Source organism: Lemur catta, chromosome 5 (assembly GCF_020740605.2).
Source record: "Lemur catta isolate mLemCat1 chromosome 5, mLemCat1.pri, whole genome shotgun sequence".
In the NCBI taxonomy this organism is placed as follows: Eukaryota; Metazoa; Chordata; class Mammalia; order Primates; family Lemuridae; genus Lemur; species Lemur catta.
Genome location: NC_059132.1, coordinates 2,387,346 through 2,403,357, shown reverse-complemented (window position 1 = coordinate 2,403,357; position 16,012 = coordinate 2,387,346). Strand labels below are relative to the sequence as shown.

At 61.3% G+C, this 16,012-nt stretch overlaps 1 protein-coding gene across 8 annotated transcripts in view; it reads right to left on the bottom strand.

Moving 5' to 3' along the window:
- Positions 1-597: 597 nt before the first annotated feature.
- JADE2 (jade family PHD finger 2) overlaps positions 598-16,012 on the bottom strand; it is a 51,362-nt gene continuing 35,947 nt past the window's right edge. For all 8 annotated transcript variants that reach the window (XM_045550809.1, XM_045550803.1, XM_045550806.1 and 5 more), the window contains 3 exons: positions 9,358-9,475; positions 6,512-6,640; positions 598-5,251 (listed from right to left, as the gene is read on the bottom strand). In XM_045550809.1, the coding sequence (XP_045406765.1) occupies positions 4,425-5,251; positions 6,512-6,640; positions 9,358-9,475 (1,074 nt within the window). In that variant the 3' untranslated portion in view covers positions 598-4,424. The remainder of the gene's footprint in view (positions 5,252-6,511; positions 6,641-9,357; positions 9,476-16,012) is intronic.

Here is a 16,012-nt window from a genome sequence, read left to right as displayed (position 1 = left end):
TTCTGCAGAGAAGCCCTTCCTGAATGCCCCACCCCCAGACCAGCCCCGGCCTCCCCAGCTCCCTCAGTTCTCTCACGTCTGTGTCCCCACTGGACTGTCAGCTGCAGGGGCAGGGACAGCAGCTGTATTCCCCAGTCTCTCCAGAGCCGGGCTTGGAGTAGGTGCCCAGTAAATAATGAATGAAAAACAAACACAGGGAAAAATCTTCACTCATCTACAGACATACCCCAGAGGGTCCTCCCAAACGTCCCCACTGTCCCAGGCAGGTGGCTGTAGGGGTGGAAAGAGTGCAGCAGTCCTGCCTTTGACTCGGAGCCTCACCTCTAAGCAGAGGCTTGACTAGCCATACCCCTCACGCTCCCTGATTTCCAAGGGAGACGGTTGTGAGCATCAGATGAAATACTGCCCCTAAAGCACAGCCCCTGGCGTCCCTGAGTGCCCACTGAGACCATCTGTTATAATTCCCTAGCAGGTGGCAGCAGGGCCCTTGGGAAGCTCAGGGGACTCTGGCTGTTCTGCGGGGCCCACGTTGGGCATGTGCACGGGACCCCCGGGTTCCCCACCTCATCCCGCGCAACGGAGCCTCACGCCAGCCAGCACAGAAAACATTGCTTTATTACTGCGTCTGCCAACACACGAGGAGTGCAAAGGGCGCCGTGACACACAAGCCCTGGCGGGCGGGTCCGGAAGCCCCCGTGAGTGAGCGGGACAGGATGGGGCTGGGGGCTATGCAGCAGCGGCAACACAGAGTCATGCAGGGCGCGGGCCACACCCGGGGTGGTGGCCGTACATTCTATTGCTCGTTAGGGGCTGCGAACATGGACAATGTACAAAAAGGAGAAATAGGTCTTTGCGTTAATGAAAAATACATTTTTTCTCTACAAAGGAATCTTTTCTAATACAAGAAAATAAATATTGCAACATAAGCCAAAAATAATTTAAAATTGCTCTTTTCAATATATTTTCAGTATTTCTCTTGTATATTAACAAATGGCACATCACTTTCTTTGAAACAAAGACAGAAGGTGTCTCCTCCTGTGACATTCATATCGCCCCCCGCCACCCCACCAAACCGTGCGGAGCACAGAGTGTCTGCACATCTGCGGGAGAAGGTGGCAGGAAGTACCTCAAAGAAGAACCCAAGGTCCCAGACTCCAGCCCTAGCTCTTTGGCCAATGTGGCCGGCGGGGCCCAGGGCGTGGGAGAGTGGCCTCCCCAGGGGCCTCGCTACAGGGATCCAGACCATTCTTCGGAGCTTTGGCCATGGGCAGAGGTCGGCCACATCTGGCAGTGAGCAAGGAAATGCCAAGTCCAGCGCTGCCAGTGTCTGTTGGAGTTGGGCAGCTGAATCTCTAGGAATCGCCCCGGCCGCGTCCCACACATGCCCAACCACCACACACAGACACGCACTCACACGGACACACGTGACGTGCCCTGGCACACCCCCAGCAGCCCAACACCCGTGTCTGGAAACCTGGGCAGCTTCTCTGAGGAAGTGGAGGCCCTTACGTTGCAAATGCTCACACACCGTCACCAAGGCAGAGCCCGTCTAGTAAAATAAACCCTTTACCTTTCTTCTCCTTGTTTGTTTCAAAATACATTTACGATACATAAAAATACTTTCCTTGCACATTCTCCTTGGTCATGTGATGAGGGGGATGGTGGTGGGCAGCCGGGACGGCACACATGGGGGACGACAGCCGGATGAGTTGCGGAGCAGCTCTCCCTCCGAGGAGGAGGAGTTGAGTATGCACAGATGTGGTCAAGAGAAAGACCTGCCTCAGCCTCTGGCCTGGAAAAGGAACCAGCCTCGGTCTCAGGGGCAACGGAGTCCCCTACACAGTGGACAGCAGGCTGGAGAAGAGTGAAGCGGCTGTGGCTAACCGGGGAGCAGGCTGGGGCCCGGGAAGCCGTCCTTGCCCTCCTTGCAGCCTGGTGGACAGCCTGGAGGTGGAGACAGCTGCCTGGTAAAGGCTGCTCCGGGGCCTGGCCTAGGAGTGAAGGTGTCTCCAGCCTGCCGGCCTCACAGATCCTGGGCTCTGCGGGACACAGGCCCCAGGGTAGTCCAGTCCAGAGCAATAGCCAGCGGAGAAGAGGGGCCAGAGTCTAGACGCAACCTTGAACAGAGACGCTCTGAAGAACGCCAGCTGCCCTGTCAGCCTGCGCGGGCCAGGCCTGGCCCTGGCTGCAGAGCTGGGCTGCCTCCTGGCAAGAGGCCAGACTCACAGTGTCCTCCCCCTAATTCTCCACCTGCCCCCGTCACCAGAGAGCCCGCCCCAGCAGGGTGCACAGGGGCAAGGGGCGAGTGCTGACCCTGCTCGATCCTGAGCTTTGCTGGCACCCGGCCCCCAGCAGGGTTTCGTTGTTCTTTAAGCTCACCCTTTGCTGCCTGCGGGGTCAGACCAGGCAGTCCGGCACAGACCAGGCTGCGGCCTGAGCTGACCCAAAGCACAGGGAAGGAAGGTCTGTTCAAAGGCAGTAAACAGAGACTGGGGTTGGGACGCTGACACGACGCTGCACTGGTCACTACTACCAAGGCGGGCAGGCGGACTAAGTCTACGCGTAGCTCATGCCATCCCAACGCCCAGAATCCTTGAAGCCCCCCCAGTCCCTCGAGTCCGCTCGGACTAGACAGATTCGTCTAATCCTCTGAACTTAGTCATTATCTTTGTTTCCTGTTTTGCTAGAATTCACATGAAATCGAGTGTCAATGACAATGCCACTGTCGTACCTTGATAGTTTTGGAATCAGGGGTGGATGAAGGTCAAGCCGTTCCCCATCCTGCTTATTTGCTTTGTGTGTTGGGGGGTGGGGCTGGGGACCACGTGGTAAAGACCGCTCCATGCTGGTTTCACTGTCAGGACTCCCCCTCTGCGACTCTCCGAGAGCGGGGAGCGCACAGGGGGCCTAGCCCAGGATCTGAAGCCCAACACCCAGGTACAGTTCAGCAGCAGAGAAGCATCCTCTTCCAAGAGCTCGGGCTCTTCTCCTTAAGTGTGTGCGATGGACATGTTTCTATACTTTGTTGCTAAAGAACTCCATTTTTAAAAAAGTCCAAGTGACAAGTTGTCAGGTCCAGGCTGTGCTGTATTATGGTCAAAATATTCTTTGGCATCCACAGAATGATTCGACTGGTTCACTGGGCTTTTGCAAGGTTCTTGTTGGAGAAGTTCTGGCTTTACCAGTGGCGGAAGTGACCCAGGAGTAATTCGTAGAAGAAAAAAAAAAAAATGTTTTCACTGAATTCCTTTTGTATGTTCCCTGAGCTATCACCCTGGGGCCACTCCCCTGAAACTCTTCCGACAACTACCTGGGGCCTACGGGAGGGCGGGGAGGGCAGGACCGTGGTGGCGGGGAGGGCTCCGCGGGGACCGGGGTTAAGGCTCAGGGGAACGGAGGAACACAGGAGGGTCCAGCCAGACTCACAGCCGCCCCGCAGGCCAGCGCTGGCCCGCCCTGGGCCCCGGGATCCCACCGCATGTTGGAAGGAGGAGTTTCCAAAAGGAAACCAAGGAAGAAGCTCTTAGCAGGACTAGGACACTTGAGAAGGCAAAGGGCCCGGTCCAGTCAGCTCCGTCTGGGAGTGACCGGACTGCAGCCGAGACTGGCCCCGAAGGAAGGAAGGAAGTTGGAGCCCAGAGTGATTCTCCGCAGTGGGCTGGTCTGAGCCCCACGACCGGTCTGGGCACTGGCCCTCCCTGGCAGCCCGCGGCGGCGGCCGGCTGTTCGGGAGTCCCCTGAGAAAACGGCACAGCTCAGGAAGGATTCCGCGACGCCCGTCCCAGGGCCCGGCTGGGCGCTGGCAGGGGCGGAGCAGCGGACGGGGGGTGCGGGTGGCCCCAAAGAGCGGGTCGATCGGGAAAAGCTCTGGCTCCGCCGGAACCAGCAGCCCCTGTGCCCCTCGGTGCTTTCTCATGTAAGCTCGTTGTGCTTGTGACAGTGAGTAGACTCTGGCCGGGTATCGCTTGTTATACTTCCTCGGGGATCGGTGGAGTGCAGCAGGACCCCTCAGATGGACCCCAGTGGGATTGGGGGGCAAGGCGGGCGGGCCCTGGACTGGCCCATCTGCCGGGAAATAATGCCCAAACGACAGTCTGTGTCAGCCGGTGGCAGCGGGCTGAGTCCTGAGCTCTTCCTCCCCTCGCCTGTACCAGCCAGGAGCCCAGCGCCGCCGCGCGGGCGGGGGCAGGGATGGCGCCAGGCCCTGGCGTGGTCCTTGCGGCCAGAGCCGTGGAAGGAATCCTAATGTCCTGGGCCAGCACAGAGGAAAGACAACAGTGTAGAATGCAAAACTCTCTCGCTATTAAAAATAAAACCACGACAGAGTGGCAGCCTGGAGGGTCTGGGACACTCGGCGGAGATTGGAAACGGCAGTTGTGACTGGGCTGAGGCCTCGCTGGGGGCCCAGGGCAAGGGTGGGGGAGCTAGGAGGCCAGCACCCCCATGCGGACCACCTCCTCAGCCCCCGCCTCCCGGGGACCTCGCTGCACCCCGCTGTCCTCAGCCTCTACATCTGAGTCGCTCATCTCCCCGTCCGAGAAGTAGCCATCAGTCTCTGTGTCACAATGTAAGCTGACCTTTGGCCTCTCGGCCGCAGCGGAAGGCGGTCCAGTCCCAGCATCAGGCCTGGCACCCGGCGATCTCCGGGTTACCTTGCTCTCTCGAGGTGGCCGGAGCCGGCCCAAGGGCTTGGGGCTTGCTGTAGGGCCAGGCACTTGGACATCTGAGTCAGCAGCCGTCGGGGCTGCCTCGTCCGGGGTCTCGGGGGCCAGCGGCGGGGGGCTTTCCGGGGCTGCCGGGATGGGACAGTCCCCGGCTGCAGGGCTGGACGGCAAGTGAGAAGATGTCCGCCGTGATGGTTTCCGGGCGGGAGGCCCTTGGCCCCCCTTGCCGCTGCCGGCATCCTGGCCCCAGGGCTTCTTGGGGGGCTTGTCTGGAGTCGGTCTGTCTGGAGTCATCCGGGGACCGGGCCCGTCCTGCGGTGGCGGCTTCTTCTTGGCGGGGAGGCGGGTGCGGCCGCGGGCCTTCCGGGCAGGGTCGCCGGGGCGCAGCGAGGGGTCCCGCATGAAGCTGAGCAGCGTCTCCTCGTCCTGCAGCAGCTCCTCCGACAGCAGCCCCGGGGCGGGGTCCTCGCGGTGCCCGTTGTTCAGCGACCACTCGCTCATGGCCATGTTCTCCGCCGTGATCTGCACCGACTGAGCCAGCCAGCTGTTGAAGAAGGTCCCGTCGATGGGGAAGGAAGTGGACAGGCCTGGCCGAGGGGAGAGAGCAGGCAGGTGAGCGGCTGGCAGGTGAGTCCCACCCTCTTTCAGGGAGCCCTCTGACCTCCCAGGACACTCTGTGCTGGACACAGGCCACCTGCCGTCTTCTGTCCGTCCCTCCTGCCAGCACCACCAGAGAGGAGCGGCCACACATATACCCTTCTTCCCAGAAGGACGTTCTACCCCCAGGACTGGCTTCATAGTTTCGGGGCTAAAGCACACGTAGGCTCCTTGATCAAACATTACTAAGAATTTCAGGGTGGACTGCGAAAGCAATTCGAGACTGTGTCTAGCAGGTTTTCTGGTTTTTACCAGAATGCTCACACAGGGGAAAAAAATTCAAGGTGGCGGCAGCAGAGCATTAAGCCAAGTGCAGGGGACCTGTGCAGTTGCACAGGTTGCACACCTGTAAAGCTGGCACGCTACCAACCCCCTGCTGGTGGGGACAGGGAAGGAGGAATGGTGGAAAAGCCTCCCCTGGGATTTTATGAGCGTTTTCTCCCACAGTGTGCCAGCAAAGAGCTTGGATAAACGGGCAGGCATGAACAGGCGTAGCAAGGTGTCTGGGTGGAAGGTCCCTCTAGGATATCAGGGCCCTTTTGCCTTTACTGAGGGCTTGCAGGGGAGGGGGACGCAGCTGGTGAGGCTCAAGTTTTCCCCTTCTTGAGACAGAAGGACGTAAAGGATGACCTGGGGCTTCTGTGCCAGAGGTGAGGAGCTCTGGGGGAAGCATGTGACTTTCTGGGAGTCACAGTGCTCCCATCAGGCTGCTCTGCAGGAAGGAGACCTGGGACAGGGAAGAGGGCGGGCGGGGCAGGGCCAAGGCTCTGGGTCTCCCTGGGTGGCTGCAGGAAGGCTGCTGATGTTGAGGGAGGGACCCGTTTGGAGGATTCTGGCAGAGTGGGGCAGGGTAAGGATTTCCCACGGACCCTCTCCTCCCAGGGTGGGGCTGGCCTAGGGGCCTCTGGGAAATGCCAGCACCCAGGACCCCGGCCGGGGGAACGGGTGGGCAGTTCCCGAGCAGGCTGGGTCCAGCTGCCGTCCAGGTCTACAAAAGGGGCATTTCCCAGGATGTCAGACGGGCTGGGACCCGTCTCCTCGGTGGGTGGGAGGTGTGAGCATCCGGGCAAGGAAGGGCCTGGTTACCCGCTTGGGCCTCAGTCTCCCACTCCGCGCAGTGGGCCTCGGGTGGGGTCAGACGCGGGGCGGTGGGGGGGCCTGTGCCTGCGGCCGGCCTGGCCTTTACTCACCCAGCTGCCCCAGCACTGAGTCGGGCCCCGGCTTCACTTTCTCTTTCTTCTCGGGACTGTCCTTGGGGCCCTCGCGGCCTTTTCTCTTCGAGTCACTCTTCTTGCCCTTTGACCTCCTCCCAGACCTCTCTGAATCAGGGGAAGTGAGAGCAGGGAAACGGTTACCCAGAGGGCCTCAGGCAGAACAAGGTCCCAGCCCAGGAGAACTCCGTCAGCTGAGCTCCCCCTGCAGGGGACCCAGGCAGAGCGGGGGACGGCTGGTGTGGGGGGAGGCGCTGCCCGCTGCTGCCTCTGGGGCCCTTGGGGTGGGCACAGGGTCACAGGAGAGGCCCTTGCAGGATGGGGACTGCAGTCTGACCCACACGACCTACAGGCTTTGGGAGAGAGCCCTGGGGGTGCGAGGGACGGCGGAGCTGCGTGTGGACTGACGGGCCTTGACTGCCAGGCGAGGAGCTGGACTGAGGGTGGACGGCAGGAGGCCTGGGTCCCACTCCCCACACCAGTCTGCCTGCCTCAACCGTCTCCTGCCTCGGTCTCCCTGTTGGCTGTAGAGGTCAGGCGGCAGGTGGAGGCTCAGGGGCCACACCTGGCCCTCGCGTCCTTTCAGTCCATGGCCATGCAAGGTGACAGAGCAGGGGAGGGACGTGTGGGGGGCCCGGCTGCTGTGAGTCCTCCCCGCTTCTCAGCCAGAGGTGGGAGGACTTTCTGAACAAGAGTTTAAGAGCAGGTCTGTGGCCCCTGCTGGGGAAATCTTCCCAGCTCTGCTGTGAGTTCCCCGTGCAACCTCAGGCCTGGCCTCGGTCTCCTCATCTGTAATATGGGCCCACGGCCTAGTTACTCTGGTTCTTTTTTTTTTTTTTTGAGACAGGGTCTCACTCTGTTGCCCGGGATAGAGTGCAGTGGCTTCATCATAGCTCACAGCAACCTCAAACTCCTGGGCTCAAGTGATCCTCCTGCCTCCGAGACCCAGGTAGCTGGGACTATAGGTGTGTGCCACCACACCCGGCTAATTTTCCATTTTTTTGTAGAGACGAGGTCTTGCTCTGTTGCTCAGGATGGTCTTGAACTCCTGGTTTCAAGTGATCCTCCTGCCTCGGCCTCCCAAAGTGCTGGGATCACAGGTGTGAGCCGCTGCGCCGGGCCCCACAGCCTAGTTCCCTTGGAAACAGGCTCCCGAGGCTCCCACTGTGCAGGTGACCCTAGTTTCCTCTCAGCCTCCCTTTGGGCATGTACCTTCTGCCCATTCCAGCCTCCTTCCAGTTGCTCTACCGGGACACGCTCTGGCCTCTAGGTCTCCAAACACGCTGCTGCCTTGTCCTGACCTTCAGCTGGGTCAGTGCACAGCCCAAGCATCGCCTCCACTGAAGGCCCCGCCAGCCCCAGGCCAGGCAGCCTCGGCAGTGCGCTCTCAGCCTCGGCCCGCCCCGGGGCCGAGCATTGCCGCAGCGCGGGCACCAGCTTCGGGCAAACCAGTCTTCTCTCCAAATGCCGTGTCCTGAACAAAGGGCTGCCTGTTGCTGACACTCAAGACAAGCAGCACAGATGTCCCCAGACACAACGTGGGGGTGGGGACTCTCCAGGCTCTCGGCCATGCTTCTGGAATCCCGTGCTCACGGCTTGCCCTCTCTGCTTCCTTGACCCCGGGTGCCTCACGCAGGCTTTTGCTTCTGCAGGTGGATGTGTGGCCACAGCCAAGTGCTAGGAAGCCTGAGACGTTGTTCCAGCATCGCTGCTTCCAGGAAGTCATCCCTGATACCTCTGCCACTGCACTGGCAGGGCCTGCAAACCCTGGGATGCTGCCTGCCTTTATTTCTGCCCGGGGTGAGCTCCACGAGGGCAGGAACCCTCTCTGCGCTCAGCTAGTGCTGGCCGAATGAATAAACAGAAGACAGAGAGCCTGGAAAGCCCCAGCAGCAGCCAGGAAGCTGCCACAGTCTTTGGTGCATGGTGAGCTCTGCATGGCTGGCACCTGCCCTGTCTCAGCTCCTGAGCTTGGCGAGGCCGGTCTCCCGGGCCCGAGTGGGTGGCCATCCCACAGTGCAAGGCAGGCAGCTCAGCTCTGCGGCAGGGGGGCAGCAGAGGGGCAGCCGTCTGCGCCGAGGGTGCCCAGCAGCTCTTCCCCGCCCCCCCGCTCCCTGCTCCAGGCCCAGCCTGACCCAGAGGTTGCCCTGGCGGCCGCAGGCCCCGGCTCAGAGCCTCTCTCCAGCCGGCCATTTCTGCCGCACGTAAATCCAACATTAGAGCACAGTTTTGGGGGTTAAGCGTTGCCCTTCTTAACACTCCAGGAAGGGGCCCGTGTCCGGCAGTATCTATAACTAGCAGACAAGATCAACGTCAGAGTTTCTTTGGTCTTTGATTTCCAGATTTGCTACAGCGTGGAGTGGCAACAGAATGAGAAGAGGAAAACGCTTCTGACGCGGGGCCTGAACCCCGTCGGACGGGGTCAGAGGAGAACACACAGGCCCGGCCCGTCTCGGGGGCCACTGCCTTCTTCATCCACTCCCACGCACACCGGGGTCCAGGGAGCTCGCCAGCTGCGGCCCTTCCTGCCTCAGCACCAGCAACAGACACGAGGACTTCGGGTCTGCACTGTTCACACGCATCCGTCCCAGCGGCTGGGCCCACTCAACCAGAGAGCCCCCGGCAGGCAGCCGCGATGCCCACGGTCCAGCCTCTGGCTCCTCGCTACCGACAGCCAGGCCCCCGGCAGGCCCCCACCTGGGCCCACTAACTAGAGGGCCCCTGGCCCCGCACACGTGTCCCAGCGGGCTCCGAGGACACCCGTTCCTTGGGACCCGGCCCACAGGAGCACACCGAGCGGCTGTGGTGGCGGGGAAGGCGCCTACCTCGACACAGATCCTGCTCGATTAGTTTCATCTGCAGGTGGAATATCTGCTCCTGGAGCTTGCAGAGGGCGTGTTTCGTTCTCTCGCGCCTTGTCACCATGTAGCACAGGTTTCTAACCTGAGGAAACACAAGAGATTGTCCACCTTACTCGCGGGCAGCCATCCCACACCTCCCAGCTCTGGGGGCCTCGCCGCTGGTGAGGGCAGGGCCCGGGCACAGGCTGCCACCACTGCAGGTCCCTGACCCCGAGTGCATCCTCAGCCCGTGCCCCACGTCCGATCCAGAACACACGGCCAAGCACAGTCCTGGCCCTGCAGTCCCTGGCGGGGCCAGCGTAGCCGGGCGGAGTGTCAGGTCAGCTCAGCCGCGGCTCCACCTTCCCGCCTCTGGGCCGTAACTTCTGGGGGCCCTTCAGCGCGGTTGTTCTCTAAATCCACAGCGCCCAGGGCTCGTCAGCGTCTCGCCAGGTCACCAAGTTCATCCCTGCCTTCTGTCCAAGGCTGTCCTTCCTAGCAAAGACACTCTGCAGACACAAGCAAGATCTGACACCGGTCCTGAGCCGTGAACGGCCCTGGTACCTGGAGCCTGGGAGAGCTCTAGCAGGGCAGCTTCGAGCAGACAGGCAGTCGAGACCCACCTGTGCCCAGCCTGCAGCCAACCCATGTCCACCTGCGGGTCTGGGGCCCGAGCCAGGCCCCTGCTGCTCTGGCCAGGGGTCCCGCATCCACTCAGCCACAGGGCCAGAGCCCAGCAGGAAGGGCAGAGGTCTGACTGCCGTAGGCCGGCTGGGAAGGGCCCCTAGGGCTTTGGAGGCCAGCTCACATCACCCATGGGACAGGGACCCAACCCACGGGTGGTTTGGAAGCACCTGAAGGACAGACCATGCCGCTGCCCACCTGGCACCTCGCCCACTGCACCAGCCCTCGCCAGCTGTTCTCAGGGAAGGTCACACTTCTCACACTTCTGGGGCCAAGACTAGGCCCCTCCCTGAGACACTTCCTTGCTCCGGCATCATCTTCAGCTCGGGGTGGAGCCTGCAGAGTCAGCGGCAGCTGCCAAGGCTGCAGAGCTGGGTCCCAGGTCCCGCCAGGGGCTGCCCAGCTGAGGCTCTGTCTCCAGTTGGTTCCATCTTCGAAGCTGAGTTCAGTATCCACGTGTTTAAGCTTCCCGGGGTGACCTCTGGCTCCAGAAGCTGCTCACGTGACCACCATTTCTCCTGGCCTGGAGGCACCACAGCTGGACCTCTCTCCCAGGTGTGGGAACCCCTTTCCTTCCGGAGCCTGGCTGTGAAGGTGCACTCTGGTCTCAGGCCTCCGCAGGGCTCTCTGTGCCGTTCCACGCCGGTCTGTGCGCCCCCGCCTGCCCAGTGAGCACCAGCCGCAGCTGCACCCAGCCTCGAGGGAGTCCAGCTCTCGCCACCCCCCCCCATGGCCTCCCAGGACCCCCTTCAACCAGCCCACTCCCCACCAGCCCCGAGCACCGACGTAGCTCTGTGAACTCGCGCTGTACCCGGCCCTGGCTCAGCAGTTAGCAATGCGGCCAGGGTCCCTCTCTCCTTGGGGACTGCCGTCCAGCAGGCAGGCAGATGCTGACCCCTCCTTGCAGGACCAGGCAGCCCCAGCCTAGAGCCGGGGCGGTGAGCAAGGCTTCCTGGACGAAGACGCAGCGTGGGAGTGGGAGCCAATCACACAGGGGACACCCAGGACAAGGCCGGGTGGGTGAGACACAGCCAGGCCTTGTGGCTTGAGACAGGGGACAGGGAGCAGTGAGAATAGTCTAGGCTGGCGAGGGAGGGGACAGGCTTTGAGGCCTGACCAAGCAGGCCAGGGGCAGCTGTAGAGGGTCTTGGCGGAGTGTTAAGTGCCGACAGCTGGGACTCATCCTCGATGATGCAGCTCCTCTTCCTGTGCGCCCGCGGCTGGCCCACCATCGTGGCCACCACCTGTCCTCGAGAACGACCCCTTCCCATCGCTCCCTCCACCTCTCACGGGGACAGTGGGCCATGCTGACCCCCTGCTGCCCCAGGGCAGCCTCCTTGAGATGTAGATTCCCTCCTGCTCTCTGACTCCCCTCCAGTGGCGTCCGTACTAGGGTGAATAATAATCCCTCAAAATCCGTTTTTGTTGAGAATCTCGGAATGTGCTGTTATTTGGAGACAGGGTCTCTGCGGATGTCACTAGTTCAGACGGGGTGACACTGGATTAGGGTGGCCCTTACTCCAACATGACTGGTGTTCTTGTAAAGGCCATGTGAAGACACAGGGACCCCACGCGCGGAGCATGCCCCGTGACAGCAGAGGCAGAGACCGGACTGACGTCCACAAGCCAAGGGACACCAAGGGTTTGTGACGAGCAGCGGAAGCTGGGAGAGGGAGGGGCAGGAGGAGGTTCTCCCTTGGAGCCCCCAGAAGGAATCAACGCTGCTGACACCTGCATTTTGGTCACTGAGCCTCCAGAACTGCAAGAAGGAATTTCTGTCAAGGCCACCTAGTTGGTGGCACTTTGTCAGAGCAGCCCTAGGAAACTAACAGAGCTTCCTGCTTATCACACTTAAAAACACGGACACAGCCCCAAGCCTCGCCCAATGTGACCCCCACTGTCACTGCACGGCTCACGTCCCACTGCCCCCGGCGCCTCTTCTGTGTCCAGCCCACGTCTGCCCTGGGGTGTTGGTACAAGGTCAACTCTTGGCCTGGAATGTTCCGCACCTGCCTTCCCAGGCTGGACCCTGTCCTTCAGGTCTTGGTTTGGACGTCACCTGCAGAAGCCCTTCCCCGACCAGCACATCTAAGCAGCCTGATGCTCCCCCCCCCACACCTTGCACGGTTTCCTTTCTAGCAGTCACGTGGGTGTGGTGGGGCTGAAGAGGGGGATGGATTCACGGCTACTTGGAGGCCAAAAAACAAACCAGTCACGTCTAACCTAAAAGCAATTCAGCCAAGGTACAGCTTTCTAAAAACTTTCTAAAACTTGCCATCCTGGAGTTTACTCCCCCCTCAAATGGAACCTCTAAGGTGGGGAATCAGGTGAGAACTGCATGTGAGCTGGACCAGTCGTGCTTCATTACTGCCCGTTAGGGTGCAGACAGGTGTTTTTTGTCTCCCACCTGAAGCTACAGCGCCGGGTTTCTCCAGGTGTACCCGGATGAGTTCCTGCTGTCACGGTCCCTGGGCTGGCTGGTTAGAACCACAGATTCCTCGGCCAGAGGACACCAAACTCCGGGGTCGGGGGAACCCTCAAATCTGCACCTTACACAGCACTGTGGCATCTTAGCATCACTGCCCCGGGCCAGGGGCCTCTGAGGTGAGGTGCATACGAGTTAGACCATCCGTAGTGGTATAAGAAAGAAATATTAGAATACTGATGTATTTTTTCCTGACCCTATCAGAAATTCTACTTATGTCTGTTTTGTAACACATAGTGGCAGATGTGAGTCGAATGTTAAAAAACGCATCTTTTTAACAGACAGCAGCGCACGACACAGCTGGTGCTGTCTGGGGACTCCTGCCGTGGAGGTGAGAACGCTGCCTCCTCCTGTGAGAATACAGTGGTCCCAGGTCAGGGCACTGTCACACCGTGACCCCTGGTCCCTTCTTTTTGCCTCACCCTGGAATCATCAAGTACTTTGCCAGCTCCTCCAGAGACTCTTGGTAACACTAAGTCTCAGTATTAATACATTTTATTGGATGTTGTACGATTCCTCTACCATGACGGCTTTTGGGGTCAAAGTAACAACCGCACCGTAGAATCTTGCCAAGGCTAACAGGCTCCTTCCATAGCCATTTGTTTTTCTGATTATAAGGAAAAATATTCTCATTTAAAAAAACCTTAACAGTACAAAAATCAATCAGGCAAAGAAGTAGAAGAGTCTTCAATAACTGGGTCAGGCACCGGTAATACACACAGGTTTCACATTTTGAGGAAGCTGTTTTGATATCAACAAGTTTTGCAGGGAGCGGCTGGGTGGGGCGGAGGAGGGACCAGGGCGACTCCCGCGGGCGTCTCCCGCTAAGAGACCAGCGACGGGGGCAGGTGTGGGAGGAGCAGGCACATCAGGCGCCAGATACCTGGGCCTGGTGGTCTTTGGAGGAGACTGGCAAACCTGCCCAGGAGGGAGGCGTGAGCAGGAGCCACCCCCACCCCGCCCGTGCAGGGCAACGCTGTGTCACTGATGCGGAAGACATCAGAGCCCTGCAGTGCTGAGGGTGAGTGGGGCAGGGGGACGGGGTGGCAGGGTGGCAGGCAGGCAGGCGGGCAGGCGGGCAGGCACGGAGCCCTGCAGCCAAGGAGCAGCCAGAGAGGGAGCAGGGGACTGAGACATTACCGGGACCGGGTCAGAGCACCACAGGGAAAGGGTGTCAAGACCAAGGGCAGGTCTGACCGTGGCAGCCACCGCCGAGGGCCGGGGGACAGGGCTGGGGAAGTGGGAAGCTGCTGGTGGCCCAGGTGTGGCTCTGGGATGTGTGTGGGGGGGGAGGGGGGGACTGGAAGCCTGGCCAGAGGGGGAAGCCGCCGAGCAAACACCGTGAGGGACAACAGGAAAGGAGAGACGGGGATGGGAGTGGAGGGACCCACGACCAGAGGGACACAGGCTGGGAGGAGTTGCTTTTGAAGACAGGAGAGGCTTAAACAGACGACACCACAGATACTGGTGGGCGAGGACCTCGAGAGAGGAGGAAGAGAAGAGTCCAGCGCTGCAGGGAACAGGCTGGAAAGAGATCCCTGGGGCACGAGGGAGAGGACGGGAGGGAGGACAGACGGTGGCTGCAGAGGCCTCTGCTGGCGGGAAGCTGGCGGGAAGTTGGCGGTACCAGGTGAGGCTGTCAGCTCAGGCGGGGGCAGGGGTGGGGACGCCAGGCGTTCCATGGGGCTGTGTCCTGACACCTGCTCGCTGTGGGACCTCCCCTGGGGGGCTGGGTGGCCCCCGGGCACAGAGTGGCTCCTGCTGCGTGAGGCCCTGCCAGGGCTATGGCCTCAGCCAGAGGCAAGGGAGGGGGCCGCGGGCCAACGCCACACGGGGTGAGCGTGGAGAGGCAGGACAGAGGGTGGAGGGCCTGGGAGACACCTGAGCAGGAGACAGGAGCCTGCGGTCCCCGGGGAGGGTGAGGATCGCTGGGTGACTGACCTGGGAGCAATGGAGGTGGTGACCAGGCCCGGGTGGGCAGGGGCACTAACGGGTTGTGAAGTCCTAGAGACGGGGGTACAGGGGCTGAAGGTCCAGCAGTCTACAGGCTGGAGCCACCCAGGACAAGGTGGGTGTGGGGGGGCCACAATCCGGACAGAGTGAACAGGGTGTGACCAAGTGACGAGGAGGCAGGCGGTGGAAGGGGGCAGGACCCACTTGTCGCTGAGCCTCTCTCCTGGGGGGCTTTGCCCAGGAGCACCCCTGGGCAGGTGTGTGTCTAAGAGCTGCCTCCATCCCCGCAACCCGCGGCCTCCTGCTCAGCCGGGTCAGGCTCCGACTCCGGGGACGAGATGCAGAGCCACAGGCAGCAAGTCCCTGCGCAGTGCCTGCTGGCCGTTGCTAGGGGACGCCAGCCAGCGCCTGTCGGGCTGATGTCAGCGCTGCCGCTTTTGTCAGCCGTGAATAGCTCCGCGCGGCTGCGGCGGCCACGCCTGCCCAGGCCCAGGCCAAGGCCTACGGCTGGAATCTCAGACGAGCACATCTGGGCGCCACAGGAAACAGCATCTCACGCTGGCGGCCCCTGCTTTTCCCTGCATAACCCCTGCCTGGCCCAGGGGCAAGGGCAGGGCGGACCGGTCTGCGAGGATGCTGTGCTTCCCGGGCCCTTCTGGTCCTCTGTGGAGCCACCCTCGGAGCGCAGGCCCTGGGCCCCCTTCTACGAGCCACACTGCTCGTGGGGCCGGAGCGGTGACAGTCACAGCCGGTGACAGTCACAGCCGGTAGAGGAGGGTTCTGTGCTACGCTCTGCCTCCCACTCTCACAGCAACCCAGAGCAGCTGGATCCTTATTCCCATTTTACAGACGAGGAAACTGAAACTCAGAGAGGTGGAAACTGAACCCGGAAGGCCAGAGCCAGGAGTGCCGGGCAGGATGCAAGTCCAAGCTGCCCAAGATCCGTCTCAGGCCCTTCCCTGACTTCCGAAACCCACGCCCAAGCTGGCTTCCTGCCCAGTCACAGGCTGGATACTCTCGCCGTTGGCACCGGGCCGTGGCTGGAGGCCGGGCCTGCTGTCCCCAGGCCACCAACAGCCACTGTCTCTGCAGAAAGCTCCCGTGGCAGAGTTCTCAGCGCTGCCCACTTGCTCAAGTCGCCAGCGCGGGACTGTGAAAGGCCCGGAGGGTGTGCCGAGGGGCTCAGCCTGGCTCGAGGCTCCCCCTCTCCCCGGCCCTGCCAGGGCTTGTGCGCCCCTCGCCCTAACCTCAGCTGGTGCCTGCTGGCCTGGCTCCGTGGCTGCTCGGGCAGCATATGACAGGAACCTCCTGTGCCTCAGGAGGCTGCATGGTCTCCGAAGTTGGCCCTGCTTCCTCTTCCTGGAGTGGGACGGTCCCACTGGGCTCTGGAGGCTCTGCGCCCCCAAAAAGGGGTCTGGGTGGCAGCTCTGGTTGCCCTGGGACCCCAGAGCCTGCCAAGTGCAAGCCCAGGCCCCACCTGCTCCAGCTGACACTGGGGTGGGAGGTTGGGGGCCTGAC